Below are 25730 nucleotides of genomic sequence, written 5' to 3'. Positions count from 1 at the left end.
CACGATTGTGAGAAGACGAGCAAAGGTATTGATGTACCCCATTATAATTTATCGTCAAGCACTGTTATCATGGGTTGTAGTTGTGGGCCCATGTGAATGCGTTGAGATGCAATCGGCTAATGCAAAAATTGTTTTTGATCGTCACTACACTGCTGCAATACTTAACCCCCCCCCCGTCGGCCTCGCTTTCAATCGACGTCACATGGTCAAACTACGTAATACACTCACAGCTTGATTGCATCGACCATGTGATACAACAATCTACTCACGCAAATTATTTGCATATTAAATGTGCGTATATTTCTGAAGCAAACAAATGCCATTGCGGTTGTGAGAATAAATTATAATTATAAAACACCGAGAATAAATTATATATTTTAAAATAGATGATGTTTTGGACTATATGATATGTGTGAAAAAAAACCTGTCAAATTTGCTTATGGGTATGTGTGACACACAAAGGATACCTTGTGCAACCCGGTATTGTTTTCCTGTGAAAGTTTTGTACTATTCCTCTATGGGAATCTGAAAAACACGTTTTTCAACTTGTTCCTTTTTTACATGATTCAAACCGTATTCAAGATGGCTGCCCCATAAAATATTTATCTCATTGCCCACTTGTACGCCAAGTACACTTGTAAGAATTGATTCTATGACGCGTGACCAGAATATTCGCATCTAACAATACAATAAAGGTACCCGGGTCTGTCCCTACTGTATGTAAAATACCTATGACACGACTATACAATGCCCGTAGTACTTAGTAACAACACTGTCGGTTGAATGATGAAGGCGACGTCTGGATCACACCGCTGTGCATTGTATAACTCGAGGTAAGAATATAGATATTTTATATTGTTTCCAACACAACTGCCAACGACTAGCAAGAACGTGAACGGGTAAGGCAATGGTTATCACGTGTCTTTATCAGCAATGCTGTTAATCTTTTCCATATACGGGAAATCAAATATCACTCAGGGCAATAATGATAAATGTGTTGCTGAATTTGAGCGATTTATACTTAAACATTAATGTGAGACAACCATTTCTAAATAATGTATCATTTTTTTTTATACACAAGTCAATTCGAAAATGTTATAGACCGTTTATAACTGACCACCACCAATTTATATATAGTGTCACAGAGTTTCGACTAATTTTTAACAAAACCAAAAGCACTCTAGATCATTTTGTTTACTTTGCATGTTATCTTTGCATTTGAAATTTTGGTAATTTTAATAGTTGTACACATTTCACTTAAAAACACCATGAAATATTAGTAAGACAATACGTATATAATAGTATATAACCTGGACAATGAAATAATTATGTTTCCTTGCCATAATGACACATTTTTTCTGTCCTTGTAACTTTAAGCGAGAATCCTAATAAATGTCATTGAGATTTAAAGTTTAAAGCTGGCGGTTTTGCAATATTAGGGGTTCTCCGCGAGGGTTGCAGGATCACTGACATTACTTACATTATCATGTATATCATGGGGACTTTAGTATCTCTTACTGATTTGATTATGTTGTGTAGTGTATTTGCTATTTTTTTTTTTATTCTTGTAGATTGTTTTGTCGAATGTTGTCAGTCATTTTGTTTTTGAACATGGTTTTCTTGTGTTCCACGTTTACTATGTCCCGGGCCGTTGACTTATTTGTCAGTTTCTGACTGTTATTTTCAAAATGCGGCCAAAAAAACGTTAGATTGGTAAGCTAGAATTCAGCTGGCGGTGTCAAGAGAGCCACATAACCACAACATTCTGTTTATTGTCATCCGCAGCTGCGATTTGATTTGACACACAAAAATTGAGAAGCGCATTATATTGAAATAACACTAAATACAGCCATCCCGGCTAGCTATCGAACCTTTATCTAAAAGTGTTCAAGAAAATTTTGTCGAAGTCATTGGTGTGTGCCTTTACGCTTGGACATTGCTACAATCAAAGACATGCTGAATAGAAAGTTCGTTCTGGGTCAGTACCATTGTCACATTTTGGAGAATCACAGACAGTTGATTGGCATATCGAAATCCTTTATTGTAACAGAACATGTTTTGTATTCACCAATATGCAAATTGTTTCATGCGAAGTCGTAAATCCGTTTCCAGGAATTTCGTTTGCACTGACGTGAAACAAGCATTTCATTTTAACGAGCGTGTGTGTAATGAACAATGCGTGAATGAAACGGTTCTTAAAAGGGGCTTTCCCTTTGTGTCGACCGTCAGCGCGCATCTATAAATAGACTACGAAGACAAACCATAGGTGACATATTTGCTACAAATATCTAATGGCGCCATTATTGTTTGAAGAACTGGGTCGAAACCACACGTTCGAACTTTTCACGTTATTGTCGATTTACCTGACTGAAATCCCCGAAATGCTGGGGATTTGTGTCAAGATTACTGATTATATTCAAAACAATAATTAGGTAATTAATATGTCAAAACGTCCAATTTGTAACTTTCATTCCTCACACAAATCAGAAATATTAGCGTGCGTTAGTGTCAGCTTGAGTAAATCACAACACAATTTGACTCACTGAATTATATTCACCAAAATGGTATAAATCATACTATGACGATATTTCTATAATATCGTTTAATTTTTTAACGATATTTACAGTGCTCCCTATAATATTTCTGGTTTTACGTGCCGCCATAGTAACGGTATGGAAATAATACACGCTTAACCGGCGTAACTGAGACGCAGACGAAATAGATCACCCGAGCGCCTTAAACAATATCCCTCCTAAGAGGTATCCTTAAATTAATGAATATGAGCCAATGACATTGACCTCCAATTGGATATGTGTGTGCTATACAATGTGTAGCACCGCGTGGAATGTAATGTCAGGAATGTGTGGTATGTAATCTGCAATACCGTGTGGTGTACAATGTGTAGCACCATGTGGTATACAATATGTGACAGTGTGTTGTGCACAATGTGAAGCAGTGTGTGGTATACAAAGTGTAGCAGTGTGTGGTAGACAATGTGTAGCAGTGTGTGGTATACAAATTGTAACACCGTGTGGTATACAATGTGTAGTGTCATGTGGTATACAATGTGTGGTATACAATGTGTAGTACCATGTTGGATTAAATATGTGGCAGGGTGTGGTATACAATATGTGGCAGTGTGTGGTATACAATGTGTGGCAGTGTGTGGTATACAATGTGTGGCAGTGTGTGATATACAATGTGTGGCAGTGTGTGATATGTAATGTGTAGAAATGTGTGGTATACAATGTGTAGTACCATGTTGGATTGAATATGTGGCAGTGTGTGGTATACAATGTGTGGCAGTGTGTGATATGTAATGTGTAGAAATGTGTGGTATACAATGTGTAGTACCATGTTGGATTGAATATGTGGCAGTGTGTGGTATACAATTTTTGGCAGTGTGTAGTATACAATGTGCGGCAGTGTGTGGTATACAATGTGTGGTATACAATGTGTAGCACCGTGTTGGATTGAATATGTGGCAGTGTGTGGTATACAATGTGTGGTATACAATGTGTGGCAGTGTGGTAAACAATATTTAGCAACGTGTGGTATGTAATGTATAGAAATGTGTGGTATACAATGTGTAGTACCATGTTGGATTGAATATGTGGCAGTGTGTGGTATACAATTTGTGGCAGGGTGTGGCATACAATGTGTGGTGTACAATGTGTAGCACCGTGTGGTGTAAATTTGTAGTACCTTGTGGTATATAATTTAAAGTACCGTGTGGTAAACAATGTTTAGCACCGTGTACAATGTGTGGTATACAGTTTATAGTATCGTGTTGTATACAATGAGTGGTATTCAGTTTATAGTACCGTGTTGTGTACAGTGTGTAGCACCGTGTGGTAAACAATGTGTAACAATGCGTGGTATAAAAAGTGTAGCAGTGTGTGGTAAACAATGTGTGGCAGTGTGTGGTAAACAATGTGTAGCAGTGTGTGGTAAACAATGTGTAGCAGTGTGTGGTATACAATGTGTAGCACCGCGTGGTGTACAATGTGTATCAATGTGTGGTACACATTGTTAGCAGCGTGTGGTATAAAATGTGTAACACCTTGTGGTAAACAATGGTTAGCACCGTGTACAATGTGTGGTATACAGTTTATAGTACCGTGTGGTATACAATGTGTAGCAATGTGTGGTATACAATGTGTAGCAAAATGGGATATAAAATGTGTAGCACCGTGTGGTATACAATGTGGAGCAATGTGTGGTACACAATGTGCAGCACCGCGTGGTGTACAATGTGTAGCAATGTGTGGTACACAATGTTATCAGTGTGTGGTATAAAATGTGTAGCACCGTGTGGTATAATATGTGTAGCAGTGTGTGGTATACAATGTGTAGCAGTGTATGGTAAACAATGTGTAGCACCGTGTGGTATACAATGTGTAGCAATGTGTGGTACACAATGTGTTGTATACAATGTGCAGTACCATATGGTATACAATGTGTGGTGTACAATTTGTAGTACCTTGTGGTATACAATGTGTAGTACCGTGTGGCATACAATATGTAGCACCGTGTAGTATACAATGTGTGTACAATGTGTGGTATACAGTTTATAGTACTGTGTTGTATACAATGTGTAGCAATGTGTGGTACACAATGTGTAGCAGTGTGCGGTAAACAATGTGTAGCAGTGTGTGGTATAAAAAGTGTCGCACCGCGTGGTGTACAATGTGTGGTATACAGTTTGTAGTACCGTGTGATATACAATGTGTAGCACCATGTGGTATACAATTTTAGTACCGTGTGGTGTACAATGTGTAGTACTGTGTGGCATACAATATATAGCACCGTGTAGTATACAATGTGTGGCAGTATGTGGTATACAATGTGTGGTATACAATGTGTAGTACCATGTTGGATTAAATATGTGGCAGTGTGTGGTATACAATATGTGGCAGAGTGTGGTATACAATATTTAGCACCGTGTGGTATGTAATGTGTAGAAATGTGTGGTATACAATTTGTGGCAGTTTGTGGTATACAATGTGTAGGAGTGTGTGGTATACAATGTGTAGTACCATGTTGGATTAAATATGTGGCAGTGTGTGGTATACAATATGTGGCAGTGTGTGGTATACAATATTTAGCACCGTGTGGTATGTAATGTGTAGAAATGTGTGGTATACAATTTGTGGCAGTTTGTGGTGTACAATGTGTAGCACCGTGCGGTAAACAATGTGTAGCACCGTGTGGTATACAATGTGTAGCACCGTGTGGTATACAATGTGTAGCAATGTGTGGTATACAATGTGTAGCACCGTGCGGTAAACAATGTGTAGCACCGTGTGGTATACAATGTGTAGCACCGTGTGGTATACAATGTGTAGCAATGTGTGGTATACAATGTGTAGCACCATTTGGTATACAATGTGTAGCACCGTGTGGTATACAATGTATAGCACCGTGCGGTAAACAATGTGTAGCACCGTGTGGTATACAATGTGTAGCACCGTGTGGTATACAATGTGTAGCAATGTGTGGTATACAATGTGTAGCACCATTTGGTATACAATGTGTAGCACCGTGTGGTATACAATGTATAGCACCGTGCGGTAAACAATGTGTAGCACCGTGTGGTATACAATGTGTAGCACCGTGTGGTATACAATGTGTAGCACCGTGTGGTATACAATGTGTAGCACCGTGTGGCATACAACGTGTAGCAATGTGTGGTATACAATGTGTAGCACATTGCGGAAGTAAATGTGACATTCGAATGGGGACATGTACAAATATTAAATCAATAGAAACAAAGATGTATATTGCAATCCTCAAAAAAGCCTAATATACCTTATGTACTGGTAAAAAATGAGTGATATAACCATTCCATGTTTTAATATCCACTTACCTCAATAGGCGCTGATTGCGGCGCCGCGTGGTGTTCTATGTTCTACGTGGACTTATAGCGTCGTATACAACACGTGTAAAATACATTGTTTGTTTACACGAAATTTAAAAACACTCCACAGCCTACCTTACAGGGGACTCCTTGTTATTTTTTAACCTCATGTGGGATTTGAAATCGACGAAAACTTTTTAATGGTTCGATGCTCCCACGGTCATGAAAGAGAGTGGTCCAGGTCTGCTTTTAAGAAAGCAGTGAATGAAAGCGCTGATGATCTATAATGGTTACACTGTCAGTCTAGGTATTTTTGTTGCCACTTTAAAATCTCTTCAAGTATTTTATAATTAAACGCATTAGGTGTGCTGAATTGTTCGAGTTGCGGACGTTGAGTTACTTAAAACATCAAAAAATGGTACAAAGGTGACCGCGCCCACTTTTGCTAAACTACACCTAAATTATAACTCGATGTCGAATAACAATTACTAGTAACAGAACTTCCAGTTACGGGCAACACATATTTTTATTTTTGTTGAACGTCCGCTTTAAATGACTGGAACTTTAAATAACAGTTAACCGGATTTCGAGTTACCGGCAATATACTAGTAGATGCTTTATTTCGTTTAAAGATGTATATTTCCTGTAACTCGAAGTTTGGTCAACTGTTAATTACTGGTAAAGTTCAAGTTACTAAATGTAGACGTTCAACAAAAATAAAAATATATTAATTGTTGATTCGACATCGAGTTACAATTTGTGTGTGGTTTAGTAAAAGTGGGCGAGGTTTCTGAAATATGGGCGTGGTCATTTTTGTAACTCGATGTTTTCGTAATTCAATGTCCGTAACTCGAACAATTCAGCATTCCCATCTGTAAACCCCCTTCCTCACTGACAGAACTGAAAGTGCCCAATCTGTTCTCATGTGATATTGTTGTGTCGAATACAGTCTTTCGGGGAACATTAAATTCCGGGCAAAAAACTTTGGAACAAAAAAAAATCATTAATATCATTTATTGCGATCCTATTCACCCTCAATCCTCGATTCAGTGTATATGCACTACATCTATAATTCTATTTCATTCATGTTTCACTTTTCCATTCGTCAAATGGTTTGATTGCTTATTTTCACCACTTTTAAAATCACCTCCTAAAACGGGAAGTTTGGTATATGGCATTTCACACTATATTAACAGGACAAAATTAATTCTAAATATTAGCAAATATCAACTTGTCTTCTTCGATCTTTTTCTCTTAAAATCTGAAAAGTATGAAATTCAGTGTGTAATGTTTAATTTAATTGCTACAATGCGATATTCGAATCAGAAATACGCGATGTGAAATATTACTGTTGTTATAAACGCGCTTGTAATCTGACCACACACCATTAACACACACTGAATTGCATTTTCCTGTTAAATTCTGTGTAACATTTCTATGATTTTATTTGGTAACTCAGATTATGTCTCTGGGTTTAATTGAGTTTAATCAGTTATCCTGCACATAATGGAATGAATTGAGGTCGCTGCAAATATCAATACAGTACATAACTACCGACACTGGCTCTATCATTTACACTTTTCACACGTTTCGTAACGGAGTAACCATATCACCATACCTTCAGGATTGTTTAAGATAACTTCCGGTACCCTTTCCCAGAAACTTTAACAGAGCATCATACGGTCCAAGTTGTTGTTGCTTCTTTAACGAATATGCTAGCTGTCCTCACACTCCCGATAGTATAATTCAATCATGAATGAGTGTGCGCACGACATACAAGTTGCTTAAACACGCAACATATAATAGTGTTCATCGTGAACACCGTCGTTTACGAAAGGTATCTCAAAATGTTTGCAAAGAGGTAGCGAACTAAATTATAGTTTAATATTTGTTTTCATATTGTATTTATTATTAGAGACTTAGGGGAGCTCATTTGAATTAGACTCAAATTTGCACAGGTGTGTGGTAATCACCATATTGCGATTCAACACAGAGGCTCCGCCAATAGAATAATAGCTATGAAGAAAATGAATCTAATGATTAGATCACAGGGAATTAACGCCAGTCTAGCGCTGCGTCATCCAATACCGTGCATGTTTAATTCCATTGGTTATTAAACTTGTCAAGGTATGTGGTACCTTCGCAAATTACATGTATATATACAATTTGTTATTATTGAAAATACTAAAACAAATAAATACATCACTAAATATACAGTATGTCTGCTGCCAATGGTGACGTATGTGAGCATTTTTTCCTGTAAATATGTGCATACAGTCGATAATAAGCATTGTGTCTATTATAGATGCATACCGTAGACGACATACCAAAGTGTCCTGTTACAGTATATGAATACTTATATAGTCCGGTGTTTTTGGTTGAAACATTGCATGTGTATTAGTTTTGTGAGGTGATTCAAAATGAACGGTTTGGAAGAAAAATGTTTTAGTTACTCTTATAAACTTCTGTAGATGTCGTATACATAAACACTTATCAAACATGCATAGTTGGGTGTGGTACCTTGGAACGTTGAATGCGTGTTTGTTTTTTGAAGTGCCTCAAATTAAAACAGTTTGAAAAAAAAAGTATTTTAGTTACTCTTATGGGCAGTTGTACATGTTTTCTACATAAACGCTTATGAAACATGCATAGTCAGGTATTTTACCTTGAAACATTGCATTTGTGTTTTTTGAAGTGCCTCAATTAAAAACAGTTTAAACGAAAAGTGTTTTAGTTAATTTCTTGAACACAAATGTGCCTTATGCATTGCGAAACATTTAAAATAGTTGGTGATTTTGATTTCTGTAGTGTTTTTTTGCGAGAAAAATGTTTCAATCACATGTGAAATTGGAACTACAACTACAACTACCGTTCACCATATGCGGAGTATCAGAATTCGTTAGGCCACGAGGTACTTAATTCACTACGTGTCTCGATTTCTAGTTGTTCTTAGACCAAGGTACTAAGACCATATATTAAAAGCATACATCCAATAAAATCTTCCACAACCTGGTGCTTGACATAAACTTGTTTTGCTGAAGGTAATGTCATGACTTATCTCATTATGCGTTGAATTACGTCACTTTCGGTCATTGTCTGGTTGGCATATATACCATAATGTTTACTTATGAGTCTCCACACTTTTCACTCAATTTTGGTAATACTACTTGCATAAAGTTGGATGCACTATCCCATAAATGTCCTATCAATAAACAATGACACATCCATGCCCCTTTAAAACACTCAGCGTTTTATTTGAAGAAGTGTATTTGTGCGTGTTTACAATGTGCTTAATTTTCACCAAAAAGTGTTTTAATATCTTTTATAGAAATATTAAAACACTATAGTGTGTTTTCAGTTAAAACGGTGTGTTTTAATGAAAAACAGGAAACTGCTTTCAAGATTTACAGTGTATGAGTCGGTGGTGTTGAGCTCCCCATTTATGATGGCACAGTCTGAGTAACACAGGGTACAGATCAACCATTTTTTGAGTTCAATTCATGTAGGATCTGATCCTGCGGTTTATGGTCCATACTGATCTTGTGTATGATTATTCTTGGTTACAGGAATTGGTTGATTTTTTACTAACTCAAAGACCAAGATGAATAAGTTAAACGAGATAAAACAAGCCTGGGACACGTTTCCTTTCGCTGAGTTTTTTTCGGCGATGAATTACATCCTTGAGCTATACCCCAATATTGTACAAAAACGTGTGGCGCACATCAATCAAGTACGATTCGCTCGTCAGTTACTTCTACAAAATCAAACTCGTCAGTGCAATACAAATATGGCGCCTAAAATAAAAAAATATTTGAATTCATTGTACCGTTTTGAAGCAATACACTCTCGTCTTACAAACGAGTTATCAAAAGTACGCAGTCGCTTAATTAGCCTAGGGTATCTGGAAAATAAATGGAAATTGAATATCCCGATGAAGAAAAAGGGCGGTGCAGAAATCCATTCGAGGGTCCAGCTGTATTCAAGAAAAGTACGAGGAAAGAGTGGTGGTATTGTGAGCAGTGTTGCATACGGTATCGAGAAACTCGAACTATTGGTAGAAAAGTTGCCTAAAAAAAGCTCACGTAGGCCGATTCAGCCGCCACCACCACAGCCTGTACCAGGGATACCAGAAATCCCTGCACAAATACTTACTGACGGTTTGTACAATATAATTTACTAAAACATTAAATACTATAATTAACATGCTTCGGAATATATAAATAATATTTTTTTTTTTCTAAATCGCACTTCGTGTATTTTGAATTTCAAGTTATTTTTCTTTTTTTATTATACATATTGGTGTTACACGGAGGTTTTAAACAGTGTGGCACATTCGGATATGTGGTCTCAGATTAAAGATCTATCTGGCGGAAGAAAACATATTTGGCTTCCCGACAAAATAAACTCATTTCCTTCAAAGACGTCTTATATTCGTTACCCTATCTTTTCCTGTGGTTAACAACATTGTTCCATTTTCCTCATTTATTTATCCAGTCAGAAGTTATCAATAATTGTTATCGTTTACAGACATATTACAGGACCAATTTAAAAAACGTCTCAAGATATTAAGAGACTGGGCAAAGAAAGAAGAAGCTCACGAAAAAAATTTGGAACTCGCGTTAATGACATTAGCTCGCGTGAAGGACGATGGTGCATTTCTCAGTGTGAAAGGCACTGGAGTTAGCGCGTTCATACCACAACGTGACGAATGTACCGGGAAGTCTGGGGATGTGTATGTTGCACTCGACTGCGATCTCTACCGTGCCGAAGATGAGAACACGTCAACTGTTTCTCCCATAGTTATTTTAGGATCTGAAAACCCGATTACAGAGCCTGTGCTGTTAACACTGCCACTTTCCACTTACAACCCTTCTGAATATGATCTCCGTTTGGCTGTAGTTGAACAAAACAACGACGGTGGAGGCACGTGGAAAGTGTTGGAGAGGGATGATCTAGAACTGATCGTAAACGAACATGACGTTGATGTCTTCGTAGATAAAGCTGGAGTGTTCAAGGTCGTTGCAGAGCGAAAGGACCCAACTTCTGAGATTCAAACTAAGCGTGTCCTTCTTCTCACGTTCTACTCACCCGGGGAAAAAAGGGAAGACGATAAATACTTGACTGAATTTAGGCTACAAGTATGCGACGACATTCCAGGGCAAGAACAGGTATTCTCTCACCGTGTGGTATACAATGTGTAGCAATGTGTGGTATACAATGTGTAGCACCGTGCGGTAAACAATGTGTAGCACCGTGTGGTATACAATGTGTAGCACCGTGTGGTATACAATGTGTAGCAATGTGTGGTATACAATGTGTAGCACCATTTGGTATACAATGTGTAGCACCGTGTGGTATACAATGTATAGCACCGTGCGGTAAACAATGTGTAGCACCGTGTGGTATACAATGTGTAGCACCGTGTGGTATACAATGTGTAGCAATGTGTGGTATACAATGTGTAGCACCATTTGGTATACAATGTGTAGCACCGTGTGGTATACAATGTATAGCACCGTGCGGTAAACAATGTGTAGCACCGTGTGGTATACAATGTGTAGCACCGTGTGGTATACAATGTGTAGCACCGTGTGGTATACAATGTGTAGCACCGTGTGGCATACAACGTGTAGCAATGTGTGGTATACAATGTGTAGCACATTGCGGAAGTAAATGTGACATTCGAATGGGGACATGTACAAATATTAAATCAATAGAAACAAAGATGTATATTGCAATCCTCAAAAAAGCCTAATATACCTTATGTACTGGTAAAAAATGAGTGATATAACCATTCCATGTTTTAATATCCACTTACCTCAATAGGCGCTGATTGCGGCGCCGCGTGGTGTTCTATGTTCTACGTGGACTTATAGCGTCGTATACAACACGTGTAAAATACATTGTTTGTTTACACGAAATTTAAAAACACTCCACAGCCTACCTTACAGGGGACTCCTTGTTATTTTTTAACCTCATGTGGGATTTGAAATCGACGAAAACTTTTTAATGGTTCGATGCTCCCACGGTCATGAAAGAGAGTGGTCCAGGTCTGCTTTTAAGAAAGCAGTGAATGAAAGCGCTGATGATCTATAATGGTTACACTGTCAGTCTAGGTATTTTTGTTGCCACTTTAAAATCTCTTCAAGTATTTTATAATTAAACGCATTAGGTGTGCTGAATTGTTCGAGTTGCGGACGTTGAGTTACTTAAAACATCAAAAAATGGTACAAAGGTGACCGCGCCCACTTTTGCTAAACTACACCTAAATTATAACTCGATGTCGAATAACAATTACTAGTAACAGAACTTCCAGTTACGGGCAACACATATTTTTATTTTTGTTGAACGTCCGCTTTAAATGACTGGAACTTTAAATAACAGTTAACCGGATTTCGAGTTACCGGCAATATACTAGTAGATGCTTTATTTCGTTTAAAGATGTATATTTCCTGTAACTCGAAGTTTGGTCAACTGTTAATTACTGGTAAAGTTCAAGTTACTAAATGTAGACGTTCAACAAAAATAAAAATATATTAATTGTTGATTCGACATCGAGTTACAATTTGTGTGTGGTTTAGTAAAAGTGGGCGAGGTTTCTGAAATATGGGCGTGGTCATTTTTGTAACTCGATGTTTTCGTAATTCAATGTCCGTAACTCGAACAATTCAGCATTCCCATCTGTAAACCCCCTTCCTCACTGACAGAACTGAAAGTGCCCAATCTGTTCTCATGTGATATTGTTGTGTCGAATACAGTCTTTCGGGGAACATTAAATTCCGGGCAAAAAACTTTGGAACAAAAAAAAATCATTAATATCATTTATTGCGATCCTATTCACCCTCAATCCTCGATTCAGTGTATATGCACTACATCTATAATTCTATTTCATTCATGTTTCACTTTTCCATTCGTCAAATGGTTTGATTGCTTATTTTCACCACTTTTAAAATCACCTCCTAAAACGGGAAGTTTGGTATATGGCATTTCACACTATATTAACAGGACAAAATTAATTCTAAATATTAGCAAATATCAACTTGTCTTCTTCGATCTTTTTCTCTTAAAATCTGAAAAGTATGAAATTCAGTGTGTAATGTTTAATTTAATTGCTACAATGCGATATTCGAATCAGAAATACGCGATGTGAAATATTACTGTTGTTATAAACGCGCTTGTAATCTGACCACACACCATTAACACACACTGAATTGCATTTTCCTGTTAAATTCTGTGTAACATTTCTATGATTTTATTTGGTAACTCAGATTATGTCTCTGGGTTTAATTGAGTTTAATCAGTTATCCTGCACATAATGGAATGAATTGAGGTCGCTGCAAATATCAATACAGTACATAACTACCGACACTGGCTCTATCATTTACACTTTTCACACGTTTCGTAACGGAGTAACCATATCACCATACCTTCAGGATTGTTTAAGATAACTTCCGGTACCCTTTCCCAGAAACTTTAACAGAGCATCATACGGTCCAAGTTGTTGTTGCTTCTTTAACGAATATGCTAGCTGTCCTCACACTCCCGATAGTATAATTCAATCATGAATGAGTGTGCGCACGACATACAAGTTGCTTAAACACGCAACATATAATAGTGTTCATCGTGAACACCGTCGTTTACGAAAGGTATCTCAAAATGTTTGCAAAGAGGTAGCGAACTAAATTATAGTTTAATATTTGTTTTCATATTGTATTTATTATTAGAGACTTAGGGGAGCTCATTTGAATTAGACTCAAATTTGCACAGGTGTGTGGTAATCACCATATTGCGATTCAACACAGAGGCTCCGCCAATAGAATAATAGCTATGAAGAAAATGAATCTAATGATTAGATCACAGGGAATTAACGCCAGTCTAGCGCTGCGTCATCCAATACCGTGCATGTTTAATTCCATTGGTTATTAAACTTGTCAAGGTATGTGGTACCTTCGCAAATTACATGTATATATACAATTTGTTATTATTGAAAATACTAAAACAAATAAATACATCACTAAATATACAGTATGTCTGCTGCCAATGGTGACGTATGTGAGCATTTTTTCCTGTAAATATGTGCATACAGTCGATAATAAGCATTGTGTCTATTATAGATGCATACCGTAGACGACATACCAAAGTGTCCTGTTACAGTATATGAATACTTATATAGTCCGGTGTTTTTGGTTGAAACATTGCATGTGTATTAGTTTTGTGAGGTGATTCAAAATGAACGGTTTGGAAGAAAAATGTTTTAGTTACTCTTATAAACTTCTGTAGATGTCGTATACATAAACACTTATCAAACATGCATAGTTGGGTGTGGTACCTTGGAACGTTGAATGCGTGTTTGTTTTTTGAAGTGCCTCAAATTAAAACAGTTTGAAAAAAAAAGTATTTTAGTTACTCTTATGGGCAGTTGTACATGTTTTCTACATAAACGCTTATGAAACATGCATAGTCAGGTATTTTACCTTGAAACATTGCATTTGTGTTTTTTGAAGTGCCTCAATTAAAAACAGTTTAAACGAAAAGTGTTTTAGTTAATTTCTTGAACACAAATGTGCCTTATGCATTGCGAAACATTTAAAATAGTTGGTGATTTTGATTTCTGTAGTGTTTTTTTGCGAGAAAAATGTTTCAATCACATGTGAAATTGGAACTACAACTACAACTACCGTTCACCATATGCGGAGTATCAGAATTCGTTAGGCCACGAGGTACTTAATTCACTACGTGTCTCGATTTCTAGTTGTTCTTAGACCAAGGTACTAAGACCATATATTAAAAGCATACATCCAATAAAATCTTCCACAACCTGGTGCTTGACATAAACTTGTTTTGCTGAAGGTAATGTCATGACTTATCTCATTATGCGTTGAATTACGTCACTTTCGGTCATTGTCTGGTTGGCATATATACCATAATGTTTACTTATGAGTCTCCACACTTTTCACTCAATTTTGGTAATACTACTTGCATAAAGTTGGATGCACTATCCCATAAATGTCCTATCAATAAACAATGACACATCCATGCCCCTTTAAAACACTCAGCGTTTTATTTGAAGAAGTGTATTTGTGCGTGTTTACAATGTGCTTAATTTTCACCAAAAAGTGTTTTAATATCTTTTATAGAAATATTAAAACACTATAGTGTGTTTTCAGTTAAAACGGTGTGTTTTAATGAAAAACAGGAAACTGCTTTCAAGATTTACAGTGTATGAGTCGGTGGTGTTGAGCTCCCCATTTATGATGGCACAGTCTGAGTAACACAGGGTACAGATCAACCATTTTTTGAGTTCAATTCATGTAGGATCTGATCCTACGGTTTATGGTCCATACTGATCTTGTGTATGATTATTCTTGGTTACAGGAATTGGTTGATTTTTTACTAACTCAAAGACCAAGATGAATAAGTTAAACGAGATAAAACAAGCCTGGGACACGTTTCCTTTCGCTGAGTTTTTTTCGGCGATGAATTACATCCTTGAGCTATACCCCAATATTGTACAAAAACGTGTGGCGCACATCAATCAAGTACGATTCGCTCGTCAGTTACTTCTACAAAATCAAACTCGTCAGTGCAATACAAATATGGCGCCTAAAATAAAAAAATATTTGAATTCATTGTACCGTTTTGAAGCAATACACTCTCGTCTTACAAACGAGTTATCAAAAGTACGCAGTCGCTTAATTAGCCTAGGGTATCTGGAAAATAAATGGAAATTGAATATCCCGATGAAGAAAAAGGGCGGTGCAGAAATCCATTCGAGGGTCCAGCTGTATTCAAGAAAAGTACGAGGAAAGAGTGGTGGTATTGTGAGCAGTGTTGCATACGGTATCGAGAAACTCGAACTATTGGTAGAAAAGTTGCCTAAAAAAAGCTCACGTAGGCCGATTCAGCCGCCACCACCACAGCCTGTACCAGGGATACCAGAAATCCCTGCACAAATACTTACTGACGGTTTGTACAATATAATTTACTAAAACATTAAATACTATAATTAACATGCTTCGGAATATATAAATAATATTTTTTTTTTTCTAAATCGCACTTCGTGTATTTTGAATTTCAAGTTATTTTTCTTTTTTTATTATACATATTGGTGTTACACGGAGGTTTTAAACAGTGTGGCACATTCGGATATGTGGTCTCAGATTAAAGATCTATCTGGCGGAAGAAAACATATTTGGCTTCCCGACAAAATAAACTCATTTCCTTCAAAGACGTCTTATATTCGTTACCCTATCTTTTCCTGTGGTTAACAACATTGTTCCATTTTCCTCATTTATTTATCCAGTCAGAAGTTATCAATAATTGTTATCGTTTACAGACATATTACAGGACCAATTTAAAAAACGTCTCAAGATATTAAGAGACTGGGCAAAGAAAGAAGAAGCTCACGAAAAAAATTTGGAACTCGCGTTAATGACATTAGCTCGCGTGAAGGACGATGGTGCATTTCTCAGTGTGAAAGGCACTGGAGTTAGCGCGTTCATACCACAACGTGACGAATGTACCGGGAAGTCTGGGGATGTGTATGTTGCACTCGACTGCGATCTCTACCGTGCCGAAGATGAGAACACGTCAACTGTTTCTCCCATAGTTATTTTAGGATCTGAAAACCCGATTACAGAGCCTGTGCTGTTAACACTGCCACTTTCCACTTACAACCCTTCTGAATATGATCTCCGTTTGGCTGTAGTTGAACAAAACAACGACGGTGGAGGCACGTGGAAAGTGTTGGAGAGGGATGATCTAGAACTGATCGTAAACGAACATGACGTTGATGTCTTCGTAGATAAAGCTGGAGTGTTCAAGGTCGTTGCAGAGCGAAAGGACCCAACTTCTGAGATTCAAACTAAGCGTGTCCTTCTTCTCACGTTCTACTCACCCGGGGAAAAAAGGGAAGACGATAAATACTTGACTGAATTTAGGCTACAAGTATGCGACGACATTCCAGGGCAAGAACAGGTATTCTCTCATTTCTTTACACATGCGCGTAGCAGTAACAAACATGGCGTCGCGTTATTTTCATTGCCCGGCAACACAGAGACGCACAGCATTTGAATGCATCAATGGATCATATTGTAAACGATACCTTAAATAATAAATAAGATGATTAACCTTTTTATCACAAAATTTCTGAATACAGTTGAATATCCATGACAATTCAGTAATCACCATAGGGTTGTATACAGTGGAATGCAACGTTCTGCGTTTTGAAATTGTAATTGCATTATAAAAAAGCAAATAGCGTTCTGGCGACCGCCTTATATTACGATGTTTTGAGAACTAGAAACCATGGCTGTAATATAAATAGAAATAAAAGAAAAGCATTGAAAAGCCTTCAGTCAATGTGTATACTGTATACTGCTGATCAGGCTAAGCTCCCCGGGACATTCGAATTGGAGCATGGGCACCCATTTTTCAGCTCGCTCGGGAGATTCACAAATAAAATTACGAAAATGCGATTGAAAAATAACCCTTTTCTGTTGGTATCTAATTATTGTGAAAAAAATATACCCTTATGTTTTGTTTTGTTTTGTTTTGTTTTGTTTTGTTTTGTTTTGTTTTGTTTTGTTTTGTTTTGTTTTGTTTTGTTTTGTTTTGTTTTGTTTTGTTTTGTTTTGTTTTGTTTCCTTGAACACCGTGTGTACATATGGACGCGGCTATCTGTTTGAAAACCACGCATATTGAAATGCGTTTTGTGTTACAGCATACCACTGTCCCTCAAGTGCCCCGCGGGCTAAACTTTTATTGGTTGGACTCTATCAACTACACTACTGTTAATGTGCAACAACTTATTATTCTATATTTGTATGTACTTGAATTGAAGCGAGTGGAATGGATTGAACGATGCAAGTTCGGAGGAAAGCTGTGTGCTTCTAGTAGCACTGTTATATCGAGAACCGACGGTGATCTACAATGTAAAATTGATGGGACATCTAATAACTGGAAACCAGAGGAACAGCTTGTGAAGCAGGTATCTATGTATTCTACAATGACAGAACCCCATGGCCTCGTCCTGAAATTGGCGGGTAGGTGGTAAGATCTTGTGGCCGTATATTTCACAAGCGAAATTCGGTATGAATACACCCTGAGTATGTTTAGAGAAGCAGTCATGTAACGTTACGTCTCGGATTCTGAGATAAATCTCTCAGCCAATCAGATTGTTTTAATTTTAGCCTATCACAGGCGAGATGTTATTGACCTATCGTACACATTCCCGCCAATTTATATTTGCGTTACGATTACTACTTTATAGAGTTGTGTTTTCTATCACGCTCGTTCAGAGAGTATATATACTCAGAATTTGTGTATTTCACCAGTGTTCATCTGTTGTTACTACTTACTATATCAGTCTATCTGGCAATAAACCACCACTGTGTTTTTTGTATACAACTGATCTGTCTGGTTCTGTTCCGGTATAGTCTTCCCGAATCCTACCCCGGGGAGTTAACTGCTACACCCTACATTTACTCCCCAACATTTTGGTGCCGAGACCAGGATCTACAAGCAAGATGCCGGAGTCAGAACAACCCGCCGGGCAAGGAGAAAACGCCAATGGTGATCAACAAGCTGCAGCGTTACAGAAACTAAAAAGATCGCGTCGAGGTCAACGCTCACAGATGACCAGACTATTCAACAAAGCCGATGCTCTCATGGCCAAGTACGAAGAAGACAGCGCCGATAAACAGGCCACGCTCGACACGCTGGAAGGGCTTAATGATCAACTTACAAGTAAGTTCCATCTACTTGCCGACCTAGAAGTTAACATTTTAGATCTCACCTCAGACGAAGACTTTGATGCGGAAAACGAAACGTCCGGTGACTATCAAGCTGATATATATGAACGCAATCACAATATCGCCATGTTTGTGAGAAAGAACAGACTGAAGACGACGCCTGAGACAACAAACAGCAGTAACACTCAACCACATCCAACGCGGAAAACAGTCGCGCTACCAAAGATCGAATTACAAACCTTTTCCGGTAATGTTTTAGAATGGGCAAGTTTCTTTGATATCTTCAAGTCATCCATTCACTCTGACACTACCTTAGATAACATTCAAAAGTTTGTTTATTTACGAAGTATGTTGAAAGATGAAGCTGCAAGAACTGTCGGCGGTTTGACGCTGACGGATGCTAACTACTCACACGCAATCGAGCTACTAGAGGAAAGATACGGACAAAAGCATCAAATTATTGACGCCCATATGACTGCGTTATGGAATCTAAGTAAACCCGTGGATGACGCGAACAGTTTGAGACACTTCTATGACTCACTCGAGAGTCACGTCCGAGGACTACAATCGTTAGGGAAGGATGAGCTTACCTATGGCGAACTTTTAGTTCCTATGATAAGAGAGAAACTACCTCCAAGCATACGCAAACAGATTGCCAGAGATCATGGTAGTTCAGCCTGGACCTTACCTGACCTACGCAAAGCAATTCTACGTGAAATAGACACACTGCAAGCCGGTAAGCCAATAGACGGTTTATTCACCATGAATGATACATTACAGCCGGAATTAACCGCTGCGTTTCACACAACAGCACAGTCAACGAAAAAGAGACCGCAAACTTGTCCCTTTTGCAAGGGTACGCACTTCGCATCGAACTGTACGATAATTACTGATACACGTAAGAGACTGGACATTGTTAAGAAAGATCGACTTTGCTTCAATTGTTTCGGTAAGCACAGAGTTTCTGAGTGCAAATCGAAATACTCGTGTCGCGTCTGCAAGAAACGCCATCATACCGCTCTACACTACGACGCGAACAAGCCTGAACGGTCATCTACATCGTCAACTACTACTTCTGAAATCACCGTGTCCCTGACCAAAGCTAACCCTTTGCTAAATAAGAAAACCGCCATCGGACCCGTGCTGTTGAAAACCGCGCTTGTGCCGATATCAGCCGGGAACGGAAATCCTATACGCGCTGTTGTTCTTTTCGATGAAGGGGCAAATATGACATTCACAACAGAGAAATTTGCCCGAGAGTTGTCCGCGAAAACGACACGCCGCGAGCACATCAAACTATCAACATTTGGCGACAAAACGTCCAATGTACGCGCCATGGCATTCACTGAGTTAACCGCACATGAATTGAATGGAAATACCTCGACGATCGACGCAATGATTATACCTGAAATATCTTCGGACTTGACTAATCACATTTCCCAGGAAATTCATAACATGAGCCATTTGAAGGGATTACATTTCGCTCATCCAGTTTCTGATGATGAGAAACTTCCTATTGATATATTAATAGGGGCTGATCAATATTGGAATTACGTTGGATCTCAAGTAATTTCTGGTATGGTCGGTCCAACCGCCGTATCCTCCAAATTTGGATATTTGCTCTCCGGGCCCTCTGGAACTACTAATACAGTGGATCCTAATGTACGTATGCTTCACGTGATTTCTACTCCGGACAATTATGTTACCAAGAATACTATTGTAACGGAAAATGGCCGCGAAATTGTTGATAACGTGGATATTCAATATACTCGCCGAGGCGACGACGCAAAAGTCCAAAATGTGTGGGACTTGGAACTAATTGGAATTAAAGAAAGTCCGGAAACTGACAAACGTATGAGCTACGAATCGTATAAAGACACGCATCTGAGGGTCGACCAAGGAAAATACGTCGCACGACTACCATGGAAAGAGGATCACCCACCACTGCCGACGAACTATAGTGTTACTGTGAACCGTACACGTAACATGATTCGCCGACTAACACCCGATGTAATCAAAAAGTATGATGACATCATCGCCGAGCAACGACGTCGTGATTTCATCGAAGAAGTTAACGAAGACGATACAAGAATCGGACACTATTTACCGCATAGAGCGATAAAGAAGGACTCGGCAACTACACCCATTAGAATTGTGTATGACTGCAGTTGTAGTCAGGGTGCTAGCTTTCCGAGCTTGAATGACTGTCTACAAACCGGCCCATCGTTGATAAATGACCTACCAGCCATTCTACTACGATTTCGCTCAAATAACATTGCATTAACGAGTGACATTGAAAAGGCCTTTCTGAATGTTAGATTGGAAGAAGACGAGAGGAAATTCACGAAATTTCTGTGGCTGTTAGACGCGTCTGACCCAGAAGGTAAATTCATAACATTACAATTTAAAACAGTATTGTTTGGCGCTGTTTGCTCGCCGTTTATCTTAAATGCGGTTATAAAAACGCATTTAGACGCCAACAACACACTTTCTACAGCCAAAACATTAAAGAACAATATTTATGTTGATAATGTGATCGATGGTGTTGATACTACGGAAAATGCCATAAAATACTATGAAGAAGCCAACAAGCTAATGACGACGAGCGGATTTAAACTCAGGGCGTGGTCTTCTAATTGTGAACAATTGAACGAACTTTCCAAACGCGACAACCTCAATGAGCCCGCCGAAACTGTGTCTGTTTTGGGAATGCGATGGTCGACAAAATCGGATAAGTTGACCTACCCCAAAGTTAATAATGTACCGCTATTAACTGATCTAATTACGAAACGCGACGTTGTCAGTTTCACTTCCACGTTATACGACCCGATTGGTTACCTAACTCCAGTCCACGTTAAAGCCCGGTTATTCATACAGTTGTTATGGAAACTCGAACTAGGCTGGGACGAACCGCTTAACTCGGACCTATGTTCGATGTGGATGCATATTGCTGAGGATCTAAACGATGCAAGAAATATTCAGGTGAAACGTCAATATTTCCCTGAAGTCAATCCTGATGCCGAGTTCGAATTACACGCTTTCGCCGACGCCAGTCCCAAAGCATATGGTGCGGTGATCTACCTAAGATGTGCACAACAAACTTCTTTTGTGATGGCGAAAACCAGAATCGCGCCAATGACCGAAACTACGCTACCAAGATTGGAACTTATGGCAACATTGATTGCTACACGTCTCAGTAAATATGTCAAAGATGCGCTATCTGACACGTATAACATTACTAATTTCTATTTGTGGTCAGACAGCCAAATCACGCTTCACTGGTTAAATAGTGACAAGAAACTGCCGATCTTCGTGAAAAATCGTGTGGATGAAATTTGTGAATTTCAGTCTACTAGGAAATATTGTCCCACCGAAGAAAATCCCGCTGACTTACTAACCAGAGGGATTACCTACGAAAACCTGGAAAATTCTGATTTGTGGTGGAAAGGCCCAAAATGGCTACCAACAACAAGCGATTGGCCGAGTTGTCCTGCCTTTGATGCAAATGTATTGCATTCTGCGATTGAGCCAAATGAAACTGATCTAATTAACCCACGCACGAGAGGTGGGGTCAATGAACTACCTGCCCACGATGTTGGAATTATCACTACTCCAGCACGGGAAAATACTATTGATAATCAATCGTGTGCTGTTACTAATCCTACTGATCGGGGAATTCATCGTATTATGGATATTTCCAGATATAACGATTTGGACAAATTATTACGTGTGACCAGCTATGTGCTACGTTTTATCAACCGGATTAAATCTAACGATATAAACACTGGAATGATAACCGCTGATGAACTGAACCGCGCTGAAAATATGTGGGTCAAACATATTCAACGTCAATACTACGGCGATACAATCCAATCCGTTAAATTTAATTTAACTCGATGTGCTCCCATCGTTCAACAACTGAATTTGTTCGTGGACGAAGATGATATACTCCGCTGTGGGAGTAGAATCCATAATGCTGCATTAGATTTTGTGACGAAATTTCCAGCATTAATACCCTCGCATCACAAACTAACGGACTTGATCATTTGGAAAGCACACAATCTGATGTGTCATGAAGGAGTTCAATCTACAGTGACGCATATACGACAGAAATATTGGATACCTAAAATACGGATTATTGTGCGTAACGTCATTCACAAGTGTGTGAAATGCAATAAAGTTACAGGGAAACCGTACGCAAACCCAGTTCAGGCACCGTTGCCGAGTTACCGAGTGAACATTGTCCCTGCTTTCACCGTGAAATGAATAATCGTTATGTCCACTTGTCAAGATTACATGCTCAATTTTGGCGAAGATGGTCGACCGAATATTTGACTGCCCTTCGAGAGAGACACCCAACTACAGGAAGTAAAGGGAATACAATAAAAGTTGGAGATGTTGTGATAATCCACAGTGATGTGGATAAACGCCAGAAATGGCATCTTGGCACCGTAACTAAATTAGTTTACGGCAACGACCAACTTGTGAGATCCGCTGAGTTAAATACAGCTAACGGACCTACCAATCGGCCGATACATAAATTGTATCCGTTAGAAGTTGTTTCCAAGGAATTAACGTCGCCTGAAAGTAATAATCAATCAGATGTTGGATTACCTGCAGAGACAATACAAAATATTGGACTAACCGCTGACAAAGATGTCACCACCACCCAGATGACTGGTGACACTATTCCTAAGCGTCCAACCAGGGATTCTGCCGTGGCAGCCCGAATAAGAATTGCTGATTTAATGTGACTTTCGAAATTTCAATTTCATTTTCATTATTATGTTTTTAATCGTAATATTCAAAAAATAAATATGGACAGTCGGCTGAAATGCCTTCCGTGGACACTTTATTTACTTGAATCTTTTATCCAATACCGTTATTATTGTTCGAGGTACATGATTTCATTGATAATGTAGTAGACATACATTTTCATATGTTTTTATTTTTTGAGGCGCGGAGAATTTAGAGAAGCAGTCATGTAACGTTACGTCTCGGATTCTGAGATAAATCTCTCAGCCAATCAGATTGTTTTAATTTTAGCCTATCACAGGCGAGATGTTATTGACCTATCGTACACATTCCCGCCAATTTATATTTGCGTTACGATTACTACTTTATAGAGTTGTGTTTTCTATCACGCTCGTTCAGAGAGTATATATACTCAGAATTTGTGTATTTCACCAGTGTTCATCTGTTGTTACTACTTACTATATCAGTCTATCTGGCAATAAACCACCACTGTGTTTTTTGTATACAACTGATCTGTCTGGTTCTGTTCCGGTATAGTCTTCCCGAATCCTACCCCGGGGAGTTAACTGCTACACCCTACATTTACTCCCCAACAGTATGTGGCATAGAGTACAATGTGTACGTGTTCGAAATGTAAACGCATTAGTTCACTGACATTGTTTTTTCTCGCTACGCTGTAGAATGTTGGCACAAAACAAATGTTCAGAGAAAACACCGCGAAAAAAATACACAGGTCATGCTCTCCCCACCCCTATGATTTCTAATGTGTGATCTCTTATTCAGGTTTGAAAGCAAGTTTTCAGTATCATGGCAATGTCGTTGTGTTTTTGTGCAGATATTTTATGGTAAGGATCTGTGGGACCAAGGTGGAACAATTGGACGTTTTTCAACTTATAGATTTAATGTTGAAAGAACAACAGCCGAAGGCAATGAGCTGAGAGCTACTGTGGCACTGCGACAGAAAGAAGTGGCGCGCGTGAAGCACAGACAACCGTGGATTTTCAATACTGAGGTAGGAATACGTCAGGCATTTTATGGATTATTTTGCTCGATAGTGCATGCTGTTATATTTACTGAGCATTTATTTAACGTAAACTAAAGATGCTGTACACAATGTCGTATTTATTTGATAAGAAACAACGTAATTGCGCATGCTCAGAGAATTAATATAACGTATATGAATTTAAAAGAACACGCGCTTAATGCATTGTTTTTTTTGTTTTGTTTTTGTATTTCATACTACGGATATCATTTTATGCACTCCATAGAAAACGAAAAAAATGCAAACTATTAAAATTGTCTCTTCAACTAAAAAAAAATGAAAATAGATGTGGCAATAGCGTGACCTTGGCGTAACGAAACAAGCTCGTCAGAATGTGTATCTGCAAAACTGTTGTATTGTTTATTCTTTTATTTACATGAAATGGACGGAGCTTCAAAAAGTGACTAACGGCTGTGTTTGTTTATTTCAGGACAATACCGATGATGTAAATGTGTCTTTTGAAGAGACTCGACCTGATATTAACCCAGCCATAACTTCAACTAGGGTACTTCCAAGGAACGTTTTCAGGGGATTGTGTAATTTATTAGACACCACACTGCCTGACCGGAAACGACTAGCCAAAGCAATGAATTTAAATGATAACAATATACAATTCATAGAAAAACAAACTGGGTCAACAAAACACCTATTAGACTGGTTTATATCGCGAAAATTGCGCAAAAAACACAGTCCCCCAGATATAAGAGATCAACTGAGAAATTTGTTCCAGAAAATTGGCAACTACAATGCTCGAAAAATTATGCAATATTGACCGTATTGACAATGTGGGGGAAAAAGGCTAAATATCCACATTAAATCAGAAATACCAAGTTCCCTGTGAGAATTTTGTTTTACAAGTTTAACAGAATAAGCACGTATTTCATATCCCGGCCCACCCTGTGTTCGATATCCGTCTTCACTGCCGGGTGCTTGGAACTAGATCCGTCGATACAACACATATCCTGAAGTATACACCAGACAATCAGTGGCCTGTATCGCCCACCCCACCCAATCGAATTGATTGCCACAAAGACTACAATCCAATATATCAGGGCAACTCAGTGTAATAAATAAAGCTGTATATTAATTTTCCATAGGTCCATATTATGTCATAAAAATCCCGACAATCTGATTGGTTCGTGCAAGCAGATTGACCTTTTGACATTATGACTATCACAAGATAGGCTTGCATTTCGAGATATAATGGTTTTACGCAATGTTTTTTGAATTATGCCAACCTCAACTTCTGAGCGCACATACATTTTTTTCTATCCATTTCTTGGATTATTTGTCACTGGTGATGAAATTGACTCAAATTTAA

The 25730-nt window shown here is 38.4% G+C and overlaps 2 protein-coding genes across 2 annotated transcripts; both read left to right on the top strand.

Moving 5' to 3' along the window:
* Positions 1-771: 771 nt before the first annotated feature.
* Positions 772-11061, top strand: LOC146734578 (uncharacterized). Its single transcript, XM_085507536.1, has 3 exons — positions 772-833; positions 9427-10017; positions 10388-11061. The coding sequence occupies exons 2-3, from the start codon at positions 9462-9464 to the stop codon at positions 11059-11061; spliced, it is 1230 nt and encodes a 409-aa protein (XP_085363662.1). The 5' UTR covers positions 772-833; positions 9427-9461.
* Positions 11062-15240: 4179 nt separating this feature from the next.
* Positions 15241-25240, top strand: LOC144354876 (uncharacterized). The gene is made up of 5 exons (XM_085507693.1): positions 15241-15826; positions 16197-16837; positions 17703-17849; positions 24203-24379; positions 24840-25240. Exons 1-5 carry the CDS (start codon positions 15271-15273, stop codon positions 25179-25181), a joined length of 1863 nt encoding a protein of 620 aa, XP_085363819.1. The 5' UTR covers positions 15241-15270; the 3' UTR covers positions 25182-25240.
* The last annotated feature ends 490 nt before the right edge of the window (positions 25241-25730 follow it).

This window comes from Saccoglossus kowalevskii, chromosome 14, assembly GCF_978046115.1.
Source record: "Saccoglossus kowalevskii chromosome 14, keSacKowa6.1, whole genome shotgun sequence".
Lineage (NCBI taxonomy): Eukaryota > Metazoa > Hemichordata > Enteropneusta > Harrimaniidae > Saccoglossus > Saccoglossus kowalevskii.
The sequence above is the reverse complement of the archived record's forward strand: the minus strand, read 5'-3'. Positions and strand labels throughout refer to the sequence as shown.

Excerpts from the sequence above, each read along its gene's own strand:
- LOC144354876 (XM_085507693.1), top strand. The coding sequence starts at position 15,271 with ATGAATAAGTTAAACGAGATAAAACAAGCCTGGGACACGTTTCCTTTC. Across the intron at positions 15,827-16,196 it reads TGCACAAATACTTACTGACG|ACATATTACAGGACCAATTT; the intron begins GTTTGTACAATA and ends TATCGTTTACAG. Across the intron at positions 24,380-24,839 it reads CGTGGATTTTCAATACTGAG|GACAATACCGATGATGTAAA; the intron begins GTAGGAATACGT and ends TGTTTATTTCAG.
- LOC146734578 (XM_085507536.1), top strand. The coding sequence starts at position 9,462 with ATGAATAAGTTAAACGAGATAAAACAAGCCTGGGACACGTTTCCTTTC. Across the intron at positions 10,018-10,387 it reads TGCACAAATACTTACTGACG|ACATATTACAGGACCAATTT; the intron begins GTTTGTACAATA and ends TATCGTTTACAG.